The 21,899-nt window shown below is 43.5% G+C and overlaps 1 protein-coding gene across 1 annotated transcript in view; it reads left to right on the top strand.

Annotated features, from left to right (window-relative positions):
* MAT1A (methionine adenosyltransferase 1A) overlaps positions 1–12,347 on the top strand; it is a 29,143-nt gene extending 16,796 nt beyond the window's left edge. The window contains exons 7-9 of the mRNA XM_006129927.4: positions 5,075–5,257; positions 6,033–6,166; positions 7,522–12,347. Coding sequence (XP_006129989.1) covers positions 5,075–5,257; positions 6,033–6,166; positions 7,522–7,624 — 420 coding nt within the window. The 3' untranslated portion in view covers positions 7,625–12,347. The remainder of the gene's footprint in view (positions 1–5,074; positions 5,258–6,032; positions 6,167–7,521) is intronic.
* Positions 12,348–21,899: the final 9,552 nt, after the last annotated feature.

The following is a 21,899-nucleotide window of genomic DNA, read 5'->3' as shown; positions in this document are numbered from 1 at the left end:
TGGCACAACCCAGCAGGGCTGCCAGGCTGGTGGCAAGGGGGAGTCAGCCAGGAGGCAGTGACTGGTCAGGGCTAGGGGGAGCCGATAGCATGGGAGCCTAACCTCCTCTGGTCTGGCAAAATTCCTCATCTGGGACCAGCCAGGTCCTGAGGGTGCTGGAGCAGGGGGTCCAACCTGTACAGTGTTCCAAAGAACCTTCTGAGAGCATGGTTATGTCCTATGCAGATAAGCAAGTTGGGCCAATCCTACTTTGAATATTTCTAGCCCCCCAAGGGGCTGGGCATGCTCAGATCCCATTGAGTTTAGCATCTCACAAGAGCAGACCCTCAATCCTTTCTCAGGCAAAACATCCAGAGAAGCAAAAGGGACAGTCCAACATTTAGCAGCTGATGACTGGGGGCCTGCTTTTCAGAGGTGCTGAGCACAGCAGCACAAGCTGAAGCCAGGATTGCTCAAGAGGGGAATAGGAGTGAGAGTTTTGCCTGGCTAAGGAGTAGGGGCCAGGATTTGGAGTTTGATTTGACACTCAGTGAAATGAATGGCAGAATTCCCATTTACTTCACTACTGCAGGACCAGGCCTTTAGTTCACATTTTGTAAAAACATCCTCTTAGATCATTCTTTGTTCCTCTCCCCCTATGATGCTTCCTTGCAGAACTAGCCAGCACAATGCCCTCTTATCGGGGCACTCCTGACTCTCGGGGCTATTTTTTGTCTATCCTTGTTTACCCTTCTTTTTTTTTTTTTTTTTTTTTTTAAATTCACTAACTTTACTGAAGTCTCTCTCAGGTATTTCTAGAAAGGCTGTTACCATAATATCTAGGTCAGGGGTGTCCAAACTTTTTTCAAAGAGGGCCAGATTTGATGAAGTAAACATGCGTGAGGGCCGACCATTTTGCCTGACATTCTTTGAACCATTAAAATTAAATGCAAATTAACTATTTTATGCAAAGTTTATTGCAAACGGCATACTTTTCATTTCGTCACATGGATGACAAATCTAAACAGGTGTTAAATCACTCTGCCTTTCATATCTGAAGGCCAGATGAAAAAAAAATCCAGGAAGCTGAAATATATGTCAGGAACATTGTAAAGTACATTACATATTATTGGTAATAAAGGTTGTCTGTCAACTTTTAAGTTAAAAAAATACGAACAGGAACATAACACCAAGTATATACGTTGTGTCCAAATATATTTATAACTGATTTAGACCAACTGACATTAACTGAGATTTTACAATGTATTCACCTCAATACATATGGATTCGTTGGGGGCCATAAAAGATAGATATTGCCAAATTACCTGTGGGGCCGTATTAAATCAGAACACGGGCCGCAATTGGCCCGCGGGCCGGACTTTGGACATGCCTGATCTTGGTACTGGCATGCTGGGGTATAAAGCATATTGCTAAAGTTAGTTTGTCATTGTATTATGACCTATACTAGAAATGTAGACTAGAAATGGTCAGTTAATAGTAATATTAGTAATAAACAAATCTGTGCAGTATTACCAATCTAAGAAACACCATCAGCATTGACAAATATTGGCTTTATAAATAATACTGAGTAGTGTATGACTTTTTTCTATTAGGGAGACAAGGTGAGTGAGGGAATATATTTTATTGGACCATCTTCTGTTGGTGACAGAGATAAGTTTTTGAGCCCCACAGGACTGCTTGCTTGCTTGCTTTCTTCCCCTCCTCCCCCTTTTCCTGTTCCCTCCCAACATGGCTACAACAATACTAATTTCTTCCATGTCTTACTCTGTTCTGTGTACCTTCTCATACACAGAACACACAGAAAAGACCATGCAACAAAAGTAGGGGTGTGTCTAGACTACAGGGTTTTGTCAACAAAAGTTGGCTTTTGTCGACAAAACTATACCTGCGTCTACATTACCGCCGCATTCTGTCGACAGTAAGTTGACAGAATGCGGCAGTTTTGTCGACAGCGGTAAACCTAATTTAACGAGGAATAACGCCTTTTTTTGAAATTACTCTTTCAAAAAAAGGCGCTATTGCATGGAAACTGCTTTTTCGAAAGAGAGAATCTAGATTCTCTTTCGAAAAAGCGTCTGGCTTTTTTGACAATACTGATCGTAGTCTAGATAGATGTTCTTTTTTGACAGAGGCTTTGTCAACAGTATCTGTCAGGTGTGCCGTCTAGAGGTAGCCTAGAAATGGGTAGCTATGGAAGTCAGATTTATAGGGAATCAAACACCTGTTCACACTGCCTCTGCAGTTACTATGTAGGCTACATCTACACTGCAGCACTAGACATGCTAAATTTCGGAAAAGCCTCTTTCGACAATGCAGCAGAAAAAGATATGCAATTCACATACTGCAAATTGTGTTTCTTTTTCCAGTTTATCTTTGCAGTGTAGACCTAGCCAAAGTCATATCTCATTTGGGCTCTTGGCATCACATTTCCAAAGCTAATGATGACTTGCATTTTGGCTTTGGCAATTTGAGAGCTATGGTGAATGCCAAGTTATAATGAAACTTCTGTAGAGCATCTTCCCAGCAGCAGCAGCAGCACCTAATGGCTCCTTAATTATATACCGTCTCCCTTAAAAGCGTGACTCCATAATGTGAGCTCTTTTTTTTAATCACCTTAAAAGTGATCTCTGTGTGAATATCTTGTCTCTCACTCATACATCTGATGCTCTCTTATAGGATCCTTCAGTTAAGTCATAATAATGCTAAGTTCATGACATCCCAATCATTCCCACTGCAACAGGCGGCGCTACACAAGCCTAAATTCTGAATGCACTGCAGATCAAACAGAAGATTCCCAGGGGAGAGAGCTCAGATTATATTCAAGATCAGACAGCTGAAATTCCGTTTTCTGTCATTCAGAATTTTCTTAGCAGAACTGGCCAAACATTTTCTGTGAATATTTCCTAAGTAAAGCTCTGCCTCTCTGTTTATTTACTATCTGCAAACCTCCCAGTGATTGAGTTTTATTGCCATGAATTCTCTACAAAGAGAATTTATAATAATCCTAAAACGTAAGTGACGAAGAACCCTCAAGTCATGTGCATAACTAATTTAGGCAGCCTCATATTCCTATCACAGATAGCCTCCTCCTCCTTCCCCAGTTATCTCTATTACACCCATCTGTTGCCATTTCTTGTCTTAAAACAGACTGTGAACGCCATGGGGGCAAGGATTGTGTTTTCCTATAGAGCACCCAGGATAATGTGGTCATGATTAAGACTTGTGGGAGCTGCCAAAATGCAAATTATTATTAACTAGCACATTTACCCAGCTTTGCTTGGGTCCGTAAGGAGGGCTCAGGATAGCAGGCTAGAGGTGTGGAGGGTGCAGGAGTCAGGGGTGGGGTGTGAGGAGGGGCTCTGTGAAGGGAACTTTGTGTGTGTGTGTGTAGTGGAGTGGGAAGGACAGAGGAGATGAGGCCTCTCCCCCGAGATTCATACCACGGATACTTGTTCTTCCTCTTCCTGTTCCTGTCAGGAGCAAGAGCAAGTGCACAGCTCATCTGTCCCCTGTGCTCCCCAGCCAGAGTGAGGAAAACAGCACACTGTGCACTTTCCCTTTGCTCCCTGACAAAGAGGAACAGCCAGCAATGGGATTATGCCCCACTCCATAAAGGGATTACGCCCCCCTCATAAAGTATCCAAGTAATAGAGCCTGATCCTGCTTCTAGTCAGTCCTAAGGTTGCCAGGTGTCCGGTATTCACCTGGACAGCCTGGTATTTTCGCATCCTGTCTGGTAAAAAAATTCAGAGAATACCGGACACTTAAAATGTCCGGTATTTTCTGATTTTTTCCCCCCGGCCAGGAGACGAAATGCCGTGTACCTGGCAACCCTACAAACACTCAGCGCTCAGCTTCCCTCCACCCCGAGTCCCCCCTGAGCCCCAAACACCCTCGTCTCCCATGCTTACCTGGTTCTGCAAGGCTTCCAGCACAAAATGGCTGCCGATGCTTCCCCTTAGTGCTCTTAGGCTGTGTCCAGACTCAGGGTTTTTTTCGGGAAAAGTAGCCTTTTTCCGAAAAAACTTCACCTGCGTCTAGACTGCAGCCGCGTTCTTTCGAAATTAAATCAAAAGAACGCGGCTTTTCTTTCGACGGCGGTAAACCTCATTTCACGAGGAAGAACGCCTTCTTTCGAAAGTGCTTCTTTCGAAAGAAGGCGTTCTTGAATGTAAATAGGGCTTCTTCGAAAGAGAGCATCCAGACTCACTGGGTGCTTTCTTTCGAAAAAGTGGCTTGCTCTTTCGAAAGTTCCGCGTGCAGTCTAGATGCTCTCTTTCGAAGAGGCTCTTTCGAAAGTACCTTTCGAAAGAGCCTCTTTCGAAAGAGGCTTGCAGTCTAGACATAGCCTTAGAGCGGTCTTAGTGCTCAACAGCTCCCCTGTTCCTATCCCTGCACTCACTCACTCTTAAAGGAGACATGTTGTTTTAGTGCTTGGAGTCCTTTTTTTTTTTTGCTCAACAACAGAATTTTTTCCCTGTATTTTTTTGGGGGGAAGAGAGAGAGTTCGGTATTTTTGTTTCAATCATCTGGCAACCCTAGTCAGTCCATGGAAGAATACCTATTGATGTCAAGCAAATAGATCTGTTTTCAGTGTGGTTCCCATACAAGAGTAATTTTGAAAGCTGATTTTTGGGATGTGGTGGCAGCTAAGAAAGCTTAGAATATCTGCCTTTGGAAAAGGCATTAGGAAATATTTCTGGGAGCAATAGGCATCTCACTAAATGCTCCTCATTAATGTCTGATCCAACTCTCAGTGAAATCAGTGGGAGTTTTCCATTCATTCCAGTGGGCTTAGAGTCTGGCCCTAAAAGAACTTATATAGCCATTGGTATGGTAATTCAGTGAGATAAGCTCACAGCTGCAGGTACACCAGAAGAACACACAAAGCATAGTCTTGCTTTCTGGAAGTTGCTTTCTCTGGGAGGAAATGACTGTAGTCATCAGACATTTTAAGGGCTCACAACCCGGAGCCATTTCAATAAAATGAGAGAGAAATAGTGGAGTTCTTTGTTCACAAAAAGGCTATTTGCGAATGAAAGCACGAGAGGTGACACTTGTTTGACTATCACAGGGTGATGCTGGCGTGACTGGTCGAAAGATCATTGTGGACACGTATGGAGGATGGGGAGCCCACGGAGGTGGTGCCTTTTCAGGCAAAGATTATACAAAGGTGGACCGGTCGGCAGCATACGCAGCCCGGTGGGTGGCCAAGTCTTTGGTGAAAGCCGGGCTGTGTCGTCGTGTGCTGGTGCAAGTATGTTCCATTTTTGAAGGTTGAACCTTTTCATGTTTCTGTTCTCCCTGAAAAATCTGCCTTAGAAAAAATGGGTTTGTGAGGGAGAGAGCCGGTGTGGTGGCTGGCACTTCTCAAGCTATCCTTACCTTGGTTATGTCTGCAAGGGGGCAGGTGGGGAGAAATCAGAAGTTTATGGAACTCTGGAAGCTTAACTTAGACCTGGACTGAGTGTTCAAGGGTGAACAGGAGAAAGGTCTGGTTCTGTTTAATTCAAGATCATTGTCACTGGGACTTTCAGCACGTTAGCTCTTCCAGGGCTAGGCTTTTTTGGGTAGTTTGCATTCTGCTGGAGATTAATCTGGATATTTACGGGGTCCATCAGGTTCAGGAGGAGGGTGTTCGGATATGACAGAATATGGAATAGTTGCATAGATAAGTTCCAGCTAGCAGGTGATGGTTTGATCAAGAGAGGTGTGTGATGCTTTGCCCTCATCTTTTGCCATCATTGAGAGTGGGTCATGTCAGAGGGTTTAGAGATCATCTGGAATTGTCCCATTATTGGATAGGAGAGACACAAAGTCCCAGGAAAAGGGGGCATTAAAGTTCAGAAGCTCCAAATGGAGCTGTTAGCGTTCAGACAAAAGGTAGGTAGAGATGGGAAGTGAAAGAAGAGCCTTTATTTCCTCTGAGCTGGTTCATCCAGGCTCTGTAAAAATGTTGGTTCTGTCGCGTGTCCTGCTGGTCATACGAGGTTCCATCCTTTTTTTCTGACTAATGCTTTTGTCTGCCCAAGGTATCTTATGCCATTGGAGTGGCTCAGCCTCTCTCCATTTCACTGTTCACTTATGGAACCTCTCAGAAAACCGAGAAAGAGCTCCTGGACATTGTGCACAAGAACTTTGACCTTCGACCCGGAGTCATTGTCAGGTAAGCATATTGCAGGAGCACTCTTATATGAAACAGCCACAGTGAATACCTCAGCTGTGTCTAGACTGGCCAGTTTTTCTGGAAAATCAGCCGCTTTTCTGGAAAAACATGCCAGCTGTCTACACTGGCCACTTGAATTTCTGCAAAAGCACTGACTTCCTGCTGTAAGAAATCAGTGCTTTTTGTGGAAATACTATGCTGCTCCCGTTCGGGCAAAAGTCCCTTTTGCGCAAAACTTTTGCGCAAAAGGGCCAGTGTAGACATCTGAGATTTGTTTTGCGCAAAAAAGCCCCGATCGCGAAAATGGCGATCGGGGCTTTTTTTGCACAAAAGCGTGTCTAGATTGGCCACGGACCCTTTTCCGCAAAAAGTGCTTTTGCGGAAAAGCATCCGTGCCAAGCTACATGCTCTTTTCCAAAAACTTTTCCGTTAAAAACATTTCCGGAAAATCATGCCAGTCTAGACGTAGCCCTCCTGTAACTTCTCTCAAAGATATATAAATCTTACCGAAGCCTGTACAATCTCCTGTGCTAATATAGTATTGGTCCCTATCGCACAAAAAAGATGTTTTACTTGTGTTCATAAACTGGAACTATTTCTGGACCTAATAGTATACCAGATCTTAGAAAAAGCCAGATGTAAGTTCCAATGGTTTCAGTCAGAGTTTTGTATTGTTAGTATAACCCACAAACCTGAGTGTGACATATTGTCGTCCCATGCAGTAGTACATAGGCCACTACTATGGCAAAATAATGAGTGTGCTCAACAGCCTCACCTGACAACCAGGTGGCTTTTAGCACATGCGGTAGAGGTACATGCACTAAGCTCCAGAAGTCCCAGGTTTGGGTCTGCCTGTCAGTGTTACATTAGCAAACAACTTATTCCCCCTCTCAAAATTTAGCCCTGCATAAGAGGTTACTAAAGGTACATGTGCATGTTCTGTATTACATGTAATTGAAATAGTTTTGGATCCCAGTAATGTTAACTCATTTTTACTAGGAGCAGGCCTGAGGCAAATTTATTAGGTCAGGAGCTACCCCTCTGAGTCATTTTTACTAGAGTTGTTTGAGAAATGGAGACTATTTTCCACAAACATTTTACTGAAAATTGGGTCAACATTTCCATTAACTGCAATGGGCTCTGAGTCTATCCTGAAAAAGCTTCATACTAAACCTTAGCTCCACTTGCATGGTCATTATGCCATACCAGAAGTTAACTGGGACATTCGTGCTTCCAAAATTCAGTCCATTTGCTGGGCTGGAAGCAGGAACTAGCCCTAGTCCGCAGAACATCAATGATTTATTGTGTCACGCTTCAGAGTAAAGCATTTTCTTTTCTTTTTCTTGAACACTTAGGGATTTGGATTTAAAGAAGCCCATTTATCAGAAGACTGCCTGCTATGGTCACTTCGGAAGAAATGAATTTTCATGGGAGGTGCCAAAGACACTTGTGTTTTAGTAATAATGAGTCCATCCCCAAAGCAGAAAGCAAGAGGATCTCCTAATCAATAAGATGCTGGCAGAAAGCAGGAATGACTAATCTTTATCCAGCTCAAGGAACTGCAGATTTTAAATGGATAAGATATTTTCATGGAAATTAATTCTTAATCTCAGTGCCTTATCCTATTTCTTTGTCAAAGACATCAAGGGCAGAGTTTTTATCACCAGAAGAAGAGAAAATACAGTTTATTTTACTGCTGCTATCTTGGTTCCACTGACAAAGGCAAAAGCTGACTAGGACATACAAACAATGTCTGGGCCTCAACGCTGTGATAGTATGATCTTACATTCAAAAAGAATGATGTCCCCCATGACTCTAAGGTCTTCTCACACTACTGGACACTAGGAAATATGGGGAGCCAAATTTTCTTAGAGGCGCTAGTATTACCTACAGAAATATGGCATTTTGATTGGAGGCTTGTTATTGTGTAACTGCAAAATAGCTGTTCCTTTAAAGACTGTTGTTAGGTACTTAGACTCTTTTACTAGATACCTCCACTTACCACAGTGTTACAATCAGCTGTGATTTGGTGACTCAACCTTCTTCTTTTCTACTGACCTTGCAACAGAAAGCTTTTCACTGCTATGTTCCTATAGGTCCTTCTTTTCTATAACTTTACATATTAACACATCAAAATTTGGAGTCACTGGCTCACCTCAAGGTATGACACATTAGAGCCCTATTGACTTCTTGAGGTGGGTGCTAAAATGAACGTTGCCTAGTGGTTCTAAACACTGTACAGCAAAGTCCTGCCGGAATCCCATTTTCATAGGTTGTTCAAAGGCATGCTGTCAAGGTATCATCCACAATTTGTTGTGGTTATTTTTCTCTCTGGAGTCTGTATAACAACAACCCTCTGGGAGAATGATGCTGAAACCTTTTGATTAATTGAACTGTGCTGCCCATTATTTTTATGCAAACAGTGGCTTGTAATTCAAGGGCTGCTCAGTACTGAAAGGTGCAAGCCTTTGATTGTTGGCATCGAACGTTATAGGGGGACAAAATAGGCCCACAAAAATAACCTGAAGGCATCAGAAATAAAAATGAAAGGTCCCTGTTTTAAAATTGGAGCGACCAGATTTGACAGCACCTTTGCCTGAAAGTCAACAATTGAATCATCCACTAGATGGCAGTGTGACTTGTTCTTGCTTCAGAGGTCTAACATCTTGGGTCTCTAGGCATAGCTTGAGTTTGGTACATGTTACTGCCAAAGTTAAAAGCACCAACTTCTTAGTTTAGCAACTCTGATTGCAAAATATGGTCGAGGGATCTCTGTGATCTAGGCAATAGTTTGTTGAGGGGCAGCATGTAGTTTGTGTGCTCACATATTGTGTTGTCTTCAAGTCTGAGCCAGTGAAAGGAGATGGGATTAATCCAGTTCTGCAGAGGACTTTGGGCCAGTCTTGATTATATTGGAGTCAGGGTGGCTTTTCTCCTTGACTAACTGAAACCAGGCTCTGGTACTTTGTCACCAAGAGTACATCTAGACTATGGTGCTATTTCGGGATACCGGAGGTTTCCCGAAATAGCTATTCTGTGTCTTTTGAACCAGCCCATTAATTCAAAATAGATTTTGAAATAAAGGATTCGCTAGTCCAACGTCCCTGTACTCCTCATTCCATGCAGTTATGGGATGTTTCAGAACAGTGGTTTATTTCAAAATCTGGTTTTGTGTTGACAGTGCCAAATTTTGAAATAAGCTATTTTGAAATTAGATCGAAATAAGCTACGCAATTCACTTAGCTCAATTACATATCTTATTTCGACCTACGGGTGCTGTGCAGATGCACCCCAAGAGTGAAATTAATCCTGCTGCAAGGGTTGCCACTCAAAAATCACATGTGGATTAAGGGTTCAGAGGACTTCTGCACTGGAGAAATTTTGCTCCTAGAAAATGCAGTTTCTTTGCATATTTCCTGACTTGTTCTGAACATGGGAGGAGTTGGAATAATCTAATGCCTGACTCATTGCTGTATGTTTAAGTTTGTTTTTGTGTGCGTGGCTTGCAACTCATACCTCCAGAAAAGAGAACCTGGAACATCAATCCACTGCGTCCTCTAGCCTCCCAAATGCTTGCCCACAACAGGAAAATATCAAAATGCAGCTGCACGTAAAAGAATCATTTTAGGAAAAAAACCCACAGTGCAGCTCTATAGTCCTTTTGACTCACTGATATCCAGACCAGAGTTGCATAGTTTGTTAATTACGTTATTTGTAACTGCCAGCCCACAAATTCTGCCTAGGCTCAGAGAGGCAAGCTGGTTTCTTTGGACCCTCTATTACTAGTGATGATACATGGGGTGAAGAGGCCAAATGAAATACACTTGTGCTGCTCCATTGCCTTCATGTTATTCCCTAACTTCCTCCCAAAAATCCTCTCAGGATTAATGGGGCTGTGCAGGTGTAACTGAAGGCATCATTTGAAAACCAAGGGCTCACACCATGAATTTGCTGGCATAATTTGAACTTCAGATGCCCTATGGCTAGTTATGATACCCAGGAAGGACTCCAGACTGACTGTTAGGGGACAGGGTAAGATTTCAGGGTTTGTTATGTTGCAACCCTGCGAAGTCCATTCTCTGTGCTGGGTTGGAAGAGTCCAAAGGCTGTTTTAACTTATGCTATCTACAAATGGCCCTGAGGGTCCGAAAATGGGCTAAAGATTGGTGATAACCCCCTGGGTGTGTCCCTTTTCCACCAGTTTCTATCTCTCTTCCTTGCTATTGCTATGTTGGGAACACGGGGGAGAGGAGTAAGTGTCATAAGAGCCTCTACGTTGGTTCTGCAGTAGGGGGACCATCTTTACCTTGAGTTGATCTTCCCTGGATGGTTTTGGCATGGAGCCAGATTACCCGAACAGTGCAATACACAGTGATCTGCATTATAGAGTCTGGCCCTTTATTGATTTCCATACTAATGAACACAGGCCAATTTTTGCAAAATGACTTTTGTTGATAAAAAAAAAAAGCCAGGCTTTGCTGCTTAGTTACTACAAAAAGAAGGTGCTATAGTTTTTCAAAGGCTACCTAATCAACTCTTTTCTGCACCCAAATATAGGCTACTGGTAACAAGTGAGTGTGCACTGATCTTTTGGCCTCAGGATTAGGATGCAAAACCAGATTGCAGTTCTACACCTTTCCTTCCTCCAGGAACTCCACCAGGAGGCTCCAGGTAGGCTAGTGGTGATCTTTCCACTGCCTTCATTGAGCATTAGCTTCATTTCCCACTTGGAGGAGGAGTAAGCCACCAAACAACCTTCCCCCCCCCTGCATCCTAGAAAGAACTCAGCGATCTTGAGAACCTTGTAGAGCTTCATATAAAAGTGCCATGATCACATCATGATCAACTCAAGCTGCTGCACAGGAAATGGTAGCCACAGTTCTGGGCAAGGGAAGCTCATTACACATAGAAATAAAAATAGTTTTATGTTGGGTACATAGAAACACTGAGCAATGATATATCATACCTAGCAGGGTTTGCATGAAAAAAATTGTCAGCAGGCCAGAAAATGGTGCTTTATATTCTAAATTGCATTTACAATTGCCTTTCGTTCTTTGGCATATCTTATCATTGCTGCTTTTACATATGTGACTTAAGAACACATCGAAGTACCTGTAAGACACTGATCTGGTGCTAAGGACCCATCAGAAACCATGAGGAACAGTTTAACTGCTAGTACAGACCGGAGAAAATTGTTTCCAGAACAGCTAGAGACGGTGTGATTGAGTTTCGGGCTTCCAGTCTCTATGTGTGATTTAAAACTACGTAGTGGAGGTTACTCGCTATGCTCATGCTTCTTTCTACTGTTATTTGAGCATGGAATGGGCATAAGGCTCCTTTTGTCACAGATGTTCTGCCAGAGAGTTTAGTACTTTGAGTGAGGAATGTGGGCCTCAGGAATCCCAGGGTCTGTTCTTGGCCCTACCTGCGTGATCCCGGCCAAGTCAAGGATCATGTCTGCTGTCCGGGAAATAGGATAATATGTTCCTACTTCACTGGGGCATTATGAGGGGACTGAGTTAACTTGTGACTGGGAAGTGGTTTGAGATCTGTGGGTGAAAGGTGCTGTGGAAACACTAGTATTAACACTGCAGTCCCCAGTAACCAGTACTGCAGATCAGCATTAGTGTTCACAATTTATCCTTGTCACCAGGTCCCAACCTAAGTCTGCTTTCCCAGATGCCAAACCTTTCCGTGTGCCCAGCCACCTGACTTCCTGCTGCCAAGCCTGCCCACCATTCCCATAGGCACTTTGACCAAACTCCCTCCACTTCTTCCAATGTCTGACACTGCGACTTCCATGAACATTCCCAGATGAGACAGCCTCCCTACATGTTCCAGCTGCAATTTTTCCTACTCTTCAGGTGCCAAACCCGCCTGCAATACCCCACATCAGCCTCCTAACCTGAGTGCCACCCCTGTCATCCCCAACATACACTCTTTTGCCAAATGACCCAACTCCTGACCAATGTCCCAACCTTGCTGACTCACAGCATAACCACCAGCCAAGAGGACCCCACCAACCAGCTTTCTGGTTTCCACCTGTCCTCCAGTGCTCTAAACCATGACAGCTCATGCGGGGGCAGCCAAAGAGTGTGAACACAATGGCTCAAAACTGGCTCAGTTTTCCGTAGAGAGGCATTTTTCAGGGTAGGGTTTGCCCGCCGTCTCCTGTAGTATTTTTTTAATCCAGCATAATGTTGGCCACTGCAGTGACGAAATAGCTGCCCTCAGTTCTCCCGGCTTCATTTACTGGGAAGCATTAAAACTCAGCATATACGAATGAATATTATGTGATGGAATAAAACAGACCAGCTAATGAGACTGACCCCATGAAATCCAGGGTAGTGTCTTCTCATCAGAGAGCCCCAAGCCTTTTTTCTGACTCTAAGGCTGTATCTAGACTGGCCAGTTTTTCCAGAAAATCAGCCGCTTTTCTGGAAAAACTTGCCAGCTGTCTACACTGGCCGCTTGAATTTCTGCAAAAGCACTGACTTCCTACTGTAAGAAATCAGTGCTTTTTGCGGAAATACTATGCTGCTCCCGTTCGGGCAAAAGTCCCTTTTGAGCAAAAGGGACAGCTGAGATTGTTTTGCACAAAAAAGCCCCGATTGCGAAAATGGCGATCGGGGCTTTTTTGCGCAAAAGCGCGTCTAGATTGGCTCCGGACACTTTTCCGCAAAAAGTGCTTTTCAGAAAAGCATCTGTGCCAATCTAGACGCTCTTTTCCGGAAATGCTTTTAACGGAAAACTTTTCCATTAAAAGCATTTCCGGAAAATCATGCCAGTCTACACGTAGCCAAAAGGTATAACCTGTGTTGGCTTAAAATACCACCTCTGCTTTCAGCGAGGGCATCCTCACCAAGCACCTAATTTTATATCCAAGTATAGAAAGAGAAGGTCTTACAGTTTAGCAATATGTAGAGTCAGACCCTCAGTGTTTGTAAATCACCAAAGCACCACTGATGTCAGCTGGTCAGAGATAGCCAGAAAGATTCTGGATGGGTCCAATGTGAAACTACATTGATCTACACCAGTGGAGAGTCTGGCCCGGGGTGGAGTTTATATTCCTGGCCAAGCCTATGCAATTGGCATCTGCAGAGCAGCAGTGAGGGCATCAGGAATGCTGCAAAGCCCCCTGGTCTAGCTGGCCAGGGAGCTGCCTGTCTGTATGACATCATTACACTAGTGACATTTAAGTGTAAATCCATCTCCAAGCATGTTTGTGATGAAAGTGTTTTTCTGCTTTCTCTGCCAAGGGAGAGTCTTATTTATTGACATCTTCATGTGCTGCCAACATCTTTCCTTATCTGTTCCTGTTAGTTCTGTTTATAAAACATATATAGACAGCAAAGGGTCTCTCTATTTAATTTCTATTTCTTCATGTTTTAATGTACTGCAGTTTAGAATCAATAAAACCCATGTCATAAACTAGATCCTATTTCCTGTTAATATTATTTGTGGGAAAACAATTGCTAAACATACGGGGTAACATTTTCAAAGGAACTTGTAACTTAGGCACCTTAGACCCATTGATTTTTCAATCAAACTTAGACTTCTAATTAGAAGAGGCATTTTTTTTTTTTTGCCAGAAAGCTATATTTTTTTCAGTAAACAATGGAGATATGGTGACCCTTATCTCCAACACCCTTTCGGAAATTTATATTGATTTTGCCAAAATGTTTCCTTTCAAAAAAATTCAGAGAAACTTTAAATGTTTCATTTTTACATGTTGAAAATCAAATGTTTCAATTTCTTGGTTCAGAAGATTTTTTGGTGTATATTTTTCTTTAATGTTATTTTAAAAAATCCAAAATATTTTAAAATGATCCAGGCTGAAATAAACCATTTCAGTTTTTATCATAACAAAACTTTCTGTTTGACCTGAAAAGAATTTTTGTTGGACTTCTTAATTCTCCAAAAATTAATAAAATTTCTAAAACCCTTCATTTTTAGTTTTTTTAAAACTTTTTCGGAATTGCTAGCATATTAAAAAAAGCAGTTATTCACTCAGGCCTAAAGGAATAAGTCACTTTTGAAAATAGGTCTTAAGGGCCAGAATTGTGAAGGAATTTGGGCATTTAAAAGGCTTTCCACAAATTCCACATTTGTGGGTGATTTTTTCAAAACTTACTCTTCCCTTATAACGCTGAAACAAATGTGCAAAATGAAGGACCCACCCATCCCAATGTATTACTTAATTTATGGACAGTCCCAATATGAAGATGGGCACCTATTGGGAGTTTTAAGACTCCTAGGTTCCATGGGTGTTCTATTCATAAGCCTTTGTCAAAAATCCCACTAGGAATTTAAATAACTTTTACAAATCTGGTCATAAATCAGTAAATGTGGGATTTTCAAATGCACTTAAGAGTATTGGGTACCCAGCTTCTTTTGAAAGACAGTGAGAATTGAGCTTCTACTTTTCTTTAGCATGTCAGAAAATTTCATCCCAGGGTTGAATAGCAAATAGTCAAAACAAGCCATTTGTTAACAAAGTTTAGGCTGAAAACGGTCTGAACTACTGTATTTCACAAAACTTACCAGCAAATAGCAGAAATCAGGAATAATTTGTGAGGGATTTCCAGAGAAAGGGTCTGATTCTCAGTTGTATTGCAACATGTGTGGCCATTTAAATACGTGCAAAACAGGTGCAAAATGCTAACAAGTCAGAATTCTCCACTTGTCTACACAATGGCAGCATTTAGAGCCGTTTTGCACTTATTTTGCACTGTTGCAGCTAGCTACCTAAGGCTGAAAGCAGTAAGAGGTCAGGCACCAAAAGGTTAATGATTGATTCAGCTACCTCTTGCCCTCACTTTCTTAGCTAACCGCAGTATCCTAAAACCAATGGTGAGTCTGGTCCATTTTTGCTAAAGTGGGTGAAAACTAGTGATGCGAGACAATTATTTTTGAGATTTTTCTTTTTAAAGGTGACAAATCCAGCTGCATTTGAAAGTTAGAAAATAATAAGTGATCAAGATGTTGAAGCAAACTAGTTAATTCATTGGCGGGTTTCCCAGTCATGGCAGCAGTGGCAGGGTCGGTAGGCTCATCCAACCCCATGAAAATAAACATCTTTCCTGGGTACATTCTTGGCAAGGTCTCCTGTGGGTTCCCAGAAGCTTGGGTAATGTGTATACTCTGTCAGACCAGACCCTGCTATCTTTGGACAAAGCACAAGGTAAATAACCAGGCATTCAGTGCAAACACAGCACCTCTGTGCTTCCTACCCCTCTGCTTTTGACTTCACAAGGAAAGAGTAACTACTGCTGGCTCCATGGCTGCAGAGGGGAAGTACAACTGTCACCTTCTCTGGAGAATGCTGCTTTTCATTAGTGTAGTGTGGCTTATGACAGGTAAGTTATAGCCATTCTTTAATACCTCACAGAAAACAACGTTCAACCTAAGGTAGGCAGCTACTTTTACCTGCGGTGTTTAAATTGGGTATTTGAGCACTTCCTGCAGTTCGCTTGAATCTGAAATTTGGTGTCTGTTCTCCTTGCTAGAATTGAAACTATACCTGTCTGAACTCGCAAAAATACACACAACGGCATCCCTGCACTTGTGCTTTGCTTGTGCTCATAGAGATTCTTTATTTGACACCCTTTGTCTTAAACCTCTTCACAGTGGGATTTTATGATCCCCGAATCATCAGGGGGAAAACATATCTTCAAGTTTATTGTTTCTTTTCAGCGGAAGTAGTGGGTGACCTAGCAGTAATCTCAAAGGCACATTACTTTGTCATGCATGAAGAGAAGAATTAACAAGACCATGCTTTGGGGCTCTCTGAGCTGCTCTTTGTGGAGTCCTGTGAGGGAGATGGGCAAAGGTGGCTTTAAGCAAAATGTACTCCACCCCATCCAAACATAGGACAGCCAGTGACAAGATCAGTCCTCAGCATAAGTTTAAGCAGCTTCTGTCTAATCTACACCTAGATGCATAAAGTTGGATAAAGCAGCCAGAGATTGCTGGGCATGTTTGGTGGTGGGGACTGGGGGCTGGGGGCGGGGGGGGGAGGGAAGAGGAGAGAAATTCTCTAGCTTGACCTCCTTTCTCTCAAACATGCTCCCTAATTAGGCTACGTCTACACTGCAGCGCTATTGGAAATAGCTATTCCACGTCTTTTGAGCACGCCTGTTGTTTCGAAATATAATGGGCTCGCTATTCTGACGTCCCTGTAAACTTTGTTCCACAAGGATTAAGGGACATTTTGGAATAGCGGTTTGTTTCAAAATTTGATGCTGTGTAGACCGAGCCAAATTACGAAATAAGCTATTTCAAAATTAACTCAAAATAAGCTACGCTATTTGCATAGCTCAAATTGCATAATTATTTTGAGCTATGGGTACAGTGTAGATACACCTTAAGATAGGGACTCGGCTCAGGGGATGAGGTAGGATTAGCTGTGGTGACTATATGGGACTTATTTTACATGGGGGTAAGCCCTACAATGGTCTAACCATGCTTAACCACTCAGGATCGAGTTCACACCAATGCTGAGGGCACTATACGGAGCTCAGGGCATCATTAGGACTCTTAACTAGATGGTGCAGGGGGCTTTGTGCAGTCTGTCGGCACTGAGGCAAATTTCACCCTGTAGCTAAAGACAATATTGGTGATAATAAAACTAGTGACAAGGTAAATAGGGTTGCCAAATTTGGTTGGATGAATTCCTGGAGATTTCATCATATGAAATTATTATTATTTAAAGTTTAATCTTTAAATCCTGGAGACTCCAGGTATTGTGATACCTTTCACTAGCCTAACAAACATATTGGCATACACAATGGTGGAGGGCTGAAAGGCCTTTCTCAGAAGAGACATTTGAATTAAACCAACAAAGCTGTTTTACCTGTGATGTAAACCAGGATTTAAATAAAGTTTTCTAAAGACAAAAGTCTAGTAGCCACTCCATTGCAGTAGTAAATCTCTCCTTTCAATGGACTTCATAGGCCGGATTATGATTTTAGTTACACCTGTGTAATTCTACAATAATGCCTCTGAAATTAACAGTCTCTCTCCAGATTTACACCCCTGTCACTGAGAGCAGAATTTGGGCCCATGTGGTGAAAAAACACAGTTTACCTGTTCAGGTGTCAAAATTATGCTTCCACCCTGCCAAATGTCATGAATTGTTCCTGAATGGGCTGAGCAAAATAATTGATTGCCTCAGGGTGTGGTCCTCTACTAAAGGCATTTCTTTGGAGTTAACTTCCTTTTAGAAATAGTGCATTGTGTAGCCTACACTGTTTGGGTATGTCTACACTACAGCATTATTTCAAAATATCTTATTTTGAAATAGTTAATTTGAAATAAGATATTTTGAAATAACACGTCTACACACAAAATGCATTTCGAAATAGCTCGTCCACACTGAGTGGATGCTGAATCGCATTTAAGACCAGCTGGAACCAGGTCTGGCAGGGCATCAGGTCAGGAGTTACTTTGTGTGGCTGCTGCCTGAGGCTATCTGAGGCCTGTGCTTAAAGGGACCTTCACTGGACAGCTGGTTCTCAGCTTTCTCTGCTTGCTTGACTACCTTGATGAGGGACAGAAAAGCATTTTGTCTTTGCGTGCTCTGGTTGCCCTAACTTGGGATACCACAACACTCTGCAACATGGAGCCAGAGCTGCACCTGGGAACTCTGGTGCTCCTTGTGGACGCGTTGCTGTGAGCCTGGCTGCACTTTCTGCAGGCGGCCATGCAGGAGGTCCATCGGGGGCTGTCAGCATCCAGGAGGCCATGCGGGAGAGCTTCCACCCTGAGGATCACTAAGAGCCTCCCTGATCTGTCCCACCGGGGACTTATGCCTCATTCCTCCCTCACGTCCTTCCACTTACCCCTCTCTAATCGCCCTTCCTGATGTCAAATAAAATACGTGTATTTTCATGAACACAAAGTCTCTTTATTTAACAAAATGGGAATGAAACTCTGGTGAGATGGGGAAAGGAGGCTGGAGAGAGTCGGATAGGGGCGGGGGAAACCTGGGAGAAGGGAGCTGGAAGGGGGAAGTGAGGGGAAGTTCAGGGATCAGGGTTGGGGGTCTCAGTGGACCAACTTGATTTTCATGCAAACCTGCTCCTGGGTTTGCATGTGACCTTTGGTGGCCAGGCTGGCAGATATCCTGCCATAGATGGCTGCGTTCCTCCATCTAGTGCAGAGATCATGGATGTTGGGGGCATCCCCCCAAACCTGAATAAGGTTCATGATCTCCACCCTGGACTAGGAAGGCACCCGCCTTCTCCAGGCCCTGGCAGGCTCCTGGGAGCTGGCAGACTGCTCCTGGGGAGCGGTGGAGGGCTGGCTGCCAGTGGCTTGCTGGCTTATGTTTTGAGGCCACTGGGTCAGGGGCAGTGACTGCTGGCTCTGGGCTGGCAGGCTTGGAGCTAGCACAGGCACTGTGGCCAGAGTCAACCCTTTAAGGGCTCCAGGGAGGGGGGAGGGAGAGGAGTGTTCTTGGTTGAGCCTGCAGTGGCCACCAGGGCACCCTGGGAAGGCTGGAGGCCCCCTATTTCGATATAAGTGTCTACACAGCACTTATTTCGAAATAGCTATTTCAAAGTTGGCATTATTCTTCATGGAATGAAGTTTACCAAATTCGAAATAAGTGCTCCGCTATTTAGAATTGATTTCAAAATAGCGGTTTGGCTGTGTAGATGCTAGTAAAGTTATTTCTAAATAATGGCTGTTATTTTGAAATAACTTTGCTGTGCTTTGAGTGTCTCTTTAGTTGTGATAACATTGAGGACAGATGCTAGTAAGTCTCTGAGGAGTAGCTGCCCTCTACTCTGCTTTGTAATAATGAACATAATAAGAAAACATCCCCGCTTCACCTTTATTTAGTGCTCCACTCTGACATTCCAACAGGCAGAGAAAAATGTACTTTTTTTTTCACTTTCAGAAACACTAACATATAAATATGTCTGTTTGGTTTTAGATGTTATTGAAGCTGGAACTGTCAACAGGAACCATACTGTTATCAATGCATTACGTGAAGGTAAAGGCCTGGTTTCATAGCTCCATGTTTATTCAGGGCTGGAGCTGATGGGGTTTAAGATGTACAAAGGAAAGGGGCTTACATTGCACACTACTCTGCAACAACTCCTTCCGGCTGGACCTTTTAATTCAGCTGGTAGAGCTTTTGCTTAGTTATCAAGCAGATGGGAGTTTACACCTCAGCTATAATACTGTACAAGACAAGCATGAATGTAGCCATCCTCCAAAGGACTCTGCTCATGCCCATGCAGGGGGGCCAACAGCCATGTTGGGTCTGTGGGTGGGGGATAGGGTCACCAGATGGTTTAAAAAAAATACTGGACATATTTGATCTCAGATATGGGGGGAGGAACCGGCTGGGAGGGGAGCGGGGCTGGCTGGGAGGGAGCAAGGCGGAGTGGGGCTGGCCGGGAGGAGATTGAGCAGAGTGGAGCTGGCTGGAGATTTGGCAGGTGGGAACCAGCTGGTGGGAAGCAGGGCTGGCTGGGAGGGGGTTGGGGTGAGCGGGGCTGGCCGGAGGGAACTGGCCACTGGGGAGTGGGGCTGGCCGGGGGGGAATGGGAGGAGGGAACATCTTTTGGCAAATTCTTAGTAAATTTGAGGGAGTCAGAAGTGGTGTGTGGTAGAAATGGGGTTAATCGTGCTTAAAATCACTTTTACACAGCTCCTTACACAAGCTTGGCCCTTCATTAATTTTTGTTTTTCTTCATTTGTTCTGGGATGGCGCAAGGGATGAGGGTTCAGTAGGCAGTCTGCCCCAGGGAGAGTGGACAACCCCAGCCCTCTCACTGCAGCAGCTTGCGGACATTTGAGAAACACTTCTCCATGGCTCCTGCAGCCCCAGCAGGCACAGCTGGGGGAGAGGTCCATGTCCCCCAGCTGGAGTGGGTCCAGGTTCAGCTGCCTCCTGCGCTCCCCAGCCAGAGCGAGGAATGCAAGAAGCTGAACTTTCCTCTCACTCCCTGATGAAGGGCAACAGCCAGTAAAGTTCTTGTGTGATTCAGGGGGGAGGTGAGGAGCTTTGTTGCCCCCCATTCCTGTCTTCCTTAAAAGGTGCCAGGGGAGGGGAGGCTCAGGCCTGTGGCAGTCCTGAATGCGGGGGGCACCTCTAGCCATCCCCTTTTGCTTGTCTGGTGATTATGTCCCTTTTCACAGTTTCATGAGAAGCAATCCCATTCCAGGCACATCCCATTGTCCTGGCACACCCAAATCCTCACCTTCCTTCAAGTTATAAGAGGAAGCTGTATCCCAAATTTGGTGGTCCTAGTTCTTCCCATTTATGAGGAGTTCTTGAACAGAGAGACATGCACTGACAAACTCTCTCAAATATATAGCAGATAAATTAAACAACCAAGGTCAATATCCCAGCACTCACTGGCAAAAGCATACTAGTGTCTACATTTATTTATAAGTTCACAAATGTCAGGTTTAGGTTAATTAATTTAAGAAGAACGATCTCTGTTAAGCTAATGAAAAGCACCATGAGATGGTTCTGTTCTCTGAATTTCACAAGCCTTTCCCACACAAACGATCCAATCTTTCTTCCCTCCACAGAGGTTTTCTCAGTGCTTCCTTGAAATGCCTTCCAATAGTAACAGAACTGAAATCAATTCCCTTGCGTGGTCATTGCCATGGGCACTTGATTGCCTAACAGAGGGTCAAGGGAAAGGTGAAGTTCTTACCCCTTTTACTGGAAAAACTCTTCATTTTTACCCAAAGGGAAATCAATCTCATAGTGACCACTCTCGGCAGACAGGATACTGGGCTAGATGGACCGTTGGTCTGACCTCGTATGGCTGTTCTTATGTTCTAGTGCACCAGATGGAGAAATTCTTTGGGCATCATTAATGATGGACTTGAACCTGAATGTCAGATCCAGTCCCCCTGAAAACCTCCCTCTCCTGCACTTTGCTGGTTGACAAAATTAGAACTGATCAGATCTGAAGTGGAAGCAGCAGGAAGAAAACCCATGATGAAGTCCCAGTTCCTCAAAGGTACTTAGGTGCCTCATTTCTATTGAAATCAATAGGAGTGAGACGCTTAAGCACTTTTTTAGGATTTGGGCCTAAGAAACTTTATAGAGGCCTGAACCAGTGATCTCATGGCATCTTAGATGTGGTTAGTCAATGACATCACACAGGCCTACGCCGTGAAATCAAACCAGAAAGCCAGAGGTGTAGATCCAGTAACCTCAGAAAGGCCCTTTCCTCAGTTTCTACCCCGGAAGTGAGAGATCTTGAATTGAATTGTCTAAACTCAAGTGGAGACAAAATAAAATGTTTTTTGCCTTTGGTGTTACAGAATGTAAATAGCTGCATTAAGTAGGTCTATTAAATCCGTAGCACCGAGGATTGTGCAGTTTTTCATATTTTCCATAAAAATGTGTAACGTGAATTATTTTAAATGTGACATTTTCAAATTTCTGAGCATTGTATGTATAAATGCCAGCCCTGAGCCATACGCGACATGATGAATTTTTCAAAAATATCAGCTAAGGCTCGTTGAGAATTTTCTGGCCAAACAGTTTTTGATGGAAAATTGTGTTTTGACAACACTCATATTTTTGTGAAAAGTGTATGCTTTGAGATTCCTGAGCAAGACATTGAGACAGCACCATGGAAGAGAAGGTGGCCCTCAGACATATGACTTGTTTCAATCCTGGCATAATTCAATCCCAGTTGCCACATTTCCGATGCTCTGAATTATTTTCTCTTTCTTAAGATTGCAAGGACTT

Source organism: Pelodiscus sinensis, chromosome 8 (genome assembly GCF_049634645.1).
Source record: "Pelodiscus sinensis isolate JC-2024 chromosome 8, ASM4963464v1, whole genome shotgun sequence".
Classification (NCBI taxonomy): domain Eukaryota; kingdom Metazoa; phylum Chordata; order Testudines; family Trionychidae; genus Pelodiscus; species Pelodiscus sinensis.
The sequence above is the reverse complement of the archived record's forward strand: the minus strand, read 5'-3'. Positions and strand labels throughout refer to the sequence as shown.